This window comes from Octopus sinensis, linkage group LG13 (assembly GCF_006345805.1).
Source record: "Octopus sinensis linkage group LG13, ASM634580v1, whole genome shotgun sequence".
Taxonomy (NCBI): domain Eukaryota; kingdom Metazoa; phylum Mollusca; class Cephalopoda; order Octopoda; family Octopodidae; genus Octopus; species Octopus sinensis.
This window is the reverse complement of record NC_043009.1, coordinates 56,340,338-56,346,978: the sequence shown is the minus strand read 5'-3', so window position 1 is coordinate 56,346,978 and position 6,641 is coordinate 56,340,338. Positions and strand designations below refer to the sequence as shown.

Here is a 6,641-nt window from a genome sequence, read left to right as displayed (position 1 = left end):
CATATGTCATACCGTCCCAACTGGACCTAACTGCGTATGTCAGACCGTCCCAACTGGACCTAACTGCGTATATCAGACCGTCCCAACTGTACCTAGCTGCGTACATCAGACCGTCTCAACTGTACCTAACTGCATAAATCAGACCGTCCCAACTGTACCTAACTGCATACATCAGACTGTCCCAACCGTACCTAACTGCATACATGAGACTGTCCCAACTGTACCTAACTGCATACATGAGACTGTCCCAACTGTACCTAACTGCATACATCAGACTGTCCCAACTGTACCTAACTGCGTACATCAGTCCGTCCCAACAGTACCTAGCTGCATACGTCAGACCGTCCCAACTGTACCTAACTACGTACGTCAGACCGTCCCAATTGCACCTAACTGCGTATGTCAGACCGTCCCAACTGTACTTAACTGTGTATGCCAGACCGTCCCAACTGTACTTAACTGTGTATGCCAGACCATCTCAACTGTACCTAATAATCACTTCAAAGCAAAACCCAGAGTTTCTATACAGATCTTAATATATTTAATGCAAATTCAGATATGAAGCAATGAAAGTTTCAATTTGGATCAAATTTCAACTACTTTGATTGTACTGATGAGCTTATGAAGTAGTAGATTCCCTGGTAAATAATAAAACTGCCTTTCTTTTTTGAAGATACTTGTTCAGGTTGGCATCTTTCATCTTGATAAAGAATGTGCAAGCTTTTTTTTTGAATAATACAGAGATATGGATGACAATGTTTTGCAAGGAGAGTTAAACAGTCTAAACAATTTAATTTGGTAGCAATTACTGTTGAATGTTAGAGAAAAGTGCTTCATTATTTAAACTCAGCCACAATCAGATATTCAAATGAGACAAAGGATCAAGTTTCAAAAGCTGCTGAGACAAAGAAGGAACTCAGTATAGTTATTGACTTGAAATTTAATAAACACACTATAAGTGCAGTCAAGAAGATTAATTTCATTCTTGGATGAAATTAGTTCTTTTGGTGATAGAATTTCTGATTACCTTTGAAGATTATGTTGAGATAACACTTCAACGAAGGTAACATCATTTGGTAGCAACACTCCTTAAAGATCCTACTCTTGATGTATGTAAATGAAAATCAAATTTATATATTGCAACCTTAAGAAGCTAGATTCTAAGTGTTTATTTTGCTTACAATGATCCACAGGCAGAAGATTTGATCTACATCTAAAATTAATAACAGGTAACTTAAGAAAAAAGGACCCAATTTCTTGTAATTCTGTTAATCACCAAGCAGCTGTTTATACATTAAGAGGTGACACAAACTAGCTAAACAGTAAACCTCAAAACAAGGCCAGTGCAAATCGAAATCAATTAGCAAGTTAAAGGCAACCGACTATTTTCAAGAAAAGTCATAAATATTGGAAGAACTTTAGATCCGACACCTTTCTAATGTGCGGAAATAATGCACTGAGAAAGGTGGCATTTACTGGTTTTGCTTATCAGCTGAAAATGTGTGATATAAGGAGTTTGGTATATTCCTCCCCCATCAACCTTTTTGCTACATTGATACCATTGAATAAAGGTTTTTTTTTTTGCTAAACTTCTAGAAAAAGTTGATTTTTCAATATCCTATCTAAGTAAACCTAAAAAGAATTTATCTGAATTTCTGCTCTTGAAAATTTGATTTTTTTTTTGTCTCATAAATTTACAAAGATAAACTTGAAACTTATGAAGTGGAGAGGGGGGGGGTTTAAAAAATTAGAAGTAAACTCGTTTTTCATCATATAGATAAGCTGTCAAAGTATAGATACAAGAGATTTGAGAAGGGAAAGAAAGGCTTTAAGAATGGAGAGTTACTGGCTTATCCTGACAGATACATGTGTTTCCGTTGACTTAAAATGACAAAACAATTTAATCACCGTGTACCAGTATGTTTGAGTTATGGCAAAAGAGGTTAAGAGAATATATAGGCTTTATTTTGAGATGTTTATGCAAAAATGGATTTAGGTGAATCAACATCATATATACATATTGTAGAAAATATGAAAAAAAAAAAATTGATTTAAGGTTCTTAGACTTCCAAATAATTTCAATTTAAGATGATCAGATGTGAAATGTGAGTGAAATTCGTGAGCACCTCTACATATGAAACGCATGAAAAAAAAAAAAAAAAAAAAAAAGAAAAAAAGCTCTTCAAGTTACCTAATTTTGAATAAGTTCCATACAGGTAGAATTCTTTACATCACGCAATCAAAATAGAAACATGCGCAACTTCATGCACCACATTTCACAGACGCGCTACACCTTAATATGAAAGAATTTCTTAAAAAAAATTCAAAGAACACAATTAAATGTTATGTCTTATGTATTTGCTTAGAATTTCTCAATATAAATACTATAATGGTAAGAAATGGAGATCTTAAATGTGTGGTGAACGAAAGTATTGGAGTCTATATTTTTTCCCCCTAAATATAATAAATATATCCAGTTCCAGGATATATAATATTCTTAAATGATACCAGATATTTTACAAGAACACAATTGCAAATGCTTTTCTGAACTCAGTGAGAACCGTTTGTGCTGTGTACAGTGTGAGCTGATTAAAGGATTCAAACTTCACAAAGTTTTCAAACAGTACTCAAGTTAATTTTACTCACAAAAACGAAAAAAACAAAAACCCCAAGAAACTGATGAAAAATAGATGAGTGTTCACTCTAAAAGAGCATAAAATGCGATGATAATTTAGCTTGTCCAATCACTAACCGAGATCGATATTTGTATACAAACAGTAACAGTGATAAATGACTGGAGATGAATATCTAAGAAAGTTTTCAGATTGTCATTTAGGCTCAAGTATCGTAATCATCATCTTCTTGTTGCTGTCCTTTCAAATGTACAGGTGTAAATACTCTGGGAATAGAAGTTGGAGGAAATAAAACAGGAGCTCGTGGTAAAGAACTCACCTGGGGAAACCCATTACTGCTAGTTTGGGGCACAGGTGGGGTCTCATCTGCAATAGAAGGAGGAATGATCCGACATTTACTAGCGTTACTTATCTCTTCAGTTTGATCCGTATCATCGCTGTCTGCTTCATCTGTTTCGTCATTATCATCTTCCGGAACATCATTTGATATCGTTCTTTCTTTCGTCCGAAGAAGTTCGGCACATGTAAGGGAATCTTTCCTCTTCCGAGGTCCACGATTTGCGGTGATCTTTCCACATTTTTTCCCGGTTTCTGCCAAATTAGCGTTGCTTTCTATTTCTTCTTCCGTCTGGTGATCAGTGATATTGACAACCAAATCACGAAGGAAATCAAACTTCTTTTCCGATTCAATAGTTTGCTTAATATGTGCCGTTGTCAAGGTTTTCGCATGTCGTGCTTGGGTAGTTTCACTAGCTTTTAAAATGAGCGATTCAATGAAGAGTTCTAAAGCTCGGGATATGATAACAGGTACGGCAGCAGCAACCTTGCCTACATCTTCATCAGTTTGCATTATCTTTTTAATTCTTGCCGGCGGAAATCTGGCATTGTATTTCTTTTTTTTATTGGGCATAGTTGGCCGTGTAGTTTGGACGTAAACAACTGCAGAGTAGCCGCCGTACCTTTACAGATGTTTTTATTTTTTTTGCACAACGGAAGTTTCAAAGACCGAAGCCAAGCGCTTCTTTTCAGTGGGATTCGGTTTCACGCACTTTTTCTTAGCCGAAATATCGTACTGAATCAAAAACAAAACGGAAAGACTTTGATTAAGCAGACTTATTTATTATTTAAAAAATAATATATTTTCATATTTAATGGCTATAAATGTATTAAAAAGCAAGTTTTAAGACAATACGATTACGAATATTCGGCTGCACAATAGTATATATACTTAAACCAAAGAAAAATGTCGAAGAAGAGAGAAAATATTTTAAATGTTTTTTCATTTAAAGACAAATTATTTTAACAAGTAATTTCGTAAGTTAAGGTCAGTAATTTTTTTACAGTAACACAGCAAAAATTATGAGGATATGAAACCATTTATATTGACTGGGATGTTATTCTGTTGGTTTTTTTCTCCCTCAACACTAAGACTGGCTGGAATAAGAAATTCTACGAATGACGAGAATATTAAATAAAGAACACCTTTTTACCGAATGAAAGAATCGTTTCGCAATTAGGAAAATACTTGGCTTTTCAAATATCAAATTATATCCGGTATTTTGGAGCGTTCCATTTACTGGTGAGCTAAATATCACCCCTAACAAATTGTAATGAATTAGAATTGCTTTAATTTAAATATGAATGGTAGCTGTATACTATTTATGAGTAATATTTAGTAAAAAAAACAACCCAAAAACAAACACCACACTCCACTTTTTATTTTATATGTTTAGCACTGAAAACGCTTGTTTTTTGGTAAAAAGGTATTTGATATTTTTTTTTTCCGTTTGTTTACCTTGTCATGAGTATTGTCCACACTGTGGTGTTGTGTCTGTCCTTGTTTGTCCCCCTCTATGTTGCGCCCTCGTGGCTAATAAAGAAACAGAGTGGTGCTAGGGTCCCCGCAAAGCAAGGATTCTTTTAATAAAATTTGACAAACATTTATTTATATATATATAGGAAAAAGAAATGCTAATCACCATTTCAAAGTAATGTTATTAAATGCATAAAAAGGTAACATTGTTTTATATAATGTTTATTAAAATTCAGATTTTCAGGTCTTGAGGTTGTCCGTAAAGCTATAGGTATGGTTTTCGTGATTTTCTTTGGAAAGTCATTCTAGGGTTTACTTCGTTTTTCTATTTGTGCCTAATGACCCTCCCTAAACACAACAAAATTTCACAAAATAAGCTAGAACAGTTCATTCACTTTCTGGAGAATGTTCTGTTACACGAATCTTTGGAACCTGTTTATGGAGGCGTGTCTATGAAGTAAATGAATGAGTTTTTTTCGGCGACTAGAGCCCTCGAGATTATTGTTTTCACAATGGTCACTAAATGACATGGCCAGCGGCGTTTCAGAGCTTAGTAAAATTGTTTCGTTTTTATTTTGGGATAGCATTTCTTGGGAGGAATCATTGATAGCGAAAAGTTTCGTAAGCAAAGACATTTTTGTAGTCTTTCTTTAAAATTTTGATGTCGCTCAGAGCCAAATAACCGGGAAATATTTTTAGAACGAAATTCATAAGTTTCCTTTTTAAAAAGCTGGCCGAGGCATGGAGTTTCGCATTAAGACGCCCACATAAGTTGGAATTTCTCCGTTTTGACGGGGAATTTTCCAGTTATTTTTTCTCGTTGTCTTCGAAATGATGAGAGGCATCTTTATATGAAAAAAATATTTTTTGGAAATCTTTCACCCCCCATCCCGGACCAATTTTGGACAATTTATTCGGCACTATGCGTTTAAAAACCGTGGGAGAAGCCGTTTTGGTCAAAAAAAAATTGCAAATATTTTCGGAGGAAAAAGTGATTTAAGGGAGATTTGGCTGTTATTTCTAGCACAACGCACGATCACCTTCCTCGTTTCTTTATCACTCGTGTATTGATATTTTAAAATATTTTTCTTCCCATAAACACATTTAGTTGTTTGATGCAGCCCGTGGACCATTTTGGGGATATAAACACACAAAAAAAGTAATTTAAATTAACCCCCCAAACAAGCGAGGCTGTATGTGTGTGTATAAGAAAAAAAATATTTGCTAACAGAATAGTATGCTACTAAAATGAATTATCTTCTACATTTTTTAAAAACCACTGTGGGTAAACCCAGCAGTCACCTTTTCAGGCTCTCTCAAACAAGACTTCCATATTAATGTCTGTGCCTTGGCGTATTTAATATGATTCAATATCTCACCTGTCAACACTGTCAGTTATCGGAGTTTGAATCCAGCAGCGAGTCAACTTTCTTTTTACTCCTATATTGTCAATGAAATGTCCCAACTGCTGAGGTGAGGGTATTTTTGAATCAACCAATTGTAATTATAATTTTTAATTAAGCACAACGAAAGCGTTCTCGACGATACACCTTTCAGAAAATTTCTAAGAGTTTTCGGTCTTCCAAACCAACAGTCTCAGATTTCCACGCACAAAATTGTTTGGATGGTTTAAGGAATAAAAGAGAAAAAAAAAAAGCGACCTTTTGTAGAATTGTTCAGTATCGAAAATCGGAGACCTATTTTGACAATCAGCCGCAACCGTTCAGAAATTAAATTTAAAATGCTTTAATTCTATGAAAAGTTGTAAAACAATTTGATTACAGACAATAATGAATTAATCGTAAAATTTTGGAGTTGTCTCTCATAAATAACTTTTCCTCTCCATTTTTTTTTTTTTTAGTATATTAGTTTCCATGTAACTCAGGGCAATACAGCTCTGCTATTTTCGTCATTAATTATCTTCCGTTCTTTAAAGAAAAATAACTTTTCTGGAAATTGCATCATTCCTTTTAATAGATTAGGGAAATTCTCCAATCCAGCTACATCATTGAAATCCCATTTAAGAAAGCTAACACTAGATTGCTAGTTAAATTAGGTGTGGAGAATGTTAATCAAGAATTTTTTGAGCCATGCTTTTTTTTTTCTCCTGGTATGTTGAACCAGTAAGGCCACATATTACAGAATTCCTTATCATAAATGAGATGCAAAAGTCCTATCAAATTTTACAAGCCAGT

General features: G+C 34.4%; 1 protein-coding gene across 1 annotated transcript; it reads right to left on the bottom strand.

Annotated features, from left to right (window-relative positions):
- Positions 1–731: 731 nt before the first annotated feature.
- Positions 732–3,728, bottom strand: LOC115218408 (dr1-associated corepressor-like). Its single transcript, XM_029788202.2, has one exon. The coding sequence runs from the start codon at positions 3,541–3,543 to the stop codon at positions 2,839–2,841; it is 705 nt and encodes a 234-aa protein (XP_029644062.1). The 5' UTR covers positions 3,544–3,728; the 3' UTR covers positions 732–2,838.
- Between the last annotated feature and the right edge of the window lie 2,913 nt (positions 3,729–6,641).

What these genes read in the sequence shown, in the direction of transcription:
- LOC115218408 (XM_029788202.2), bottom strand. Translation starts at nt 3,543, where the DNA reads ATGCCCAATAAAAAAAAGAAATACAATGCCAGATTTCCGCCGGCAAGA.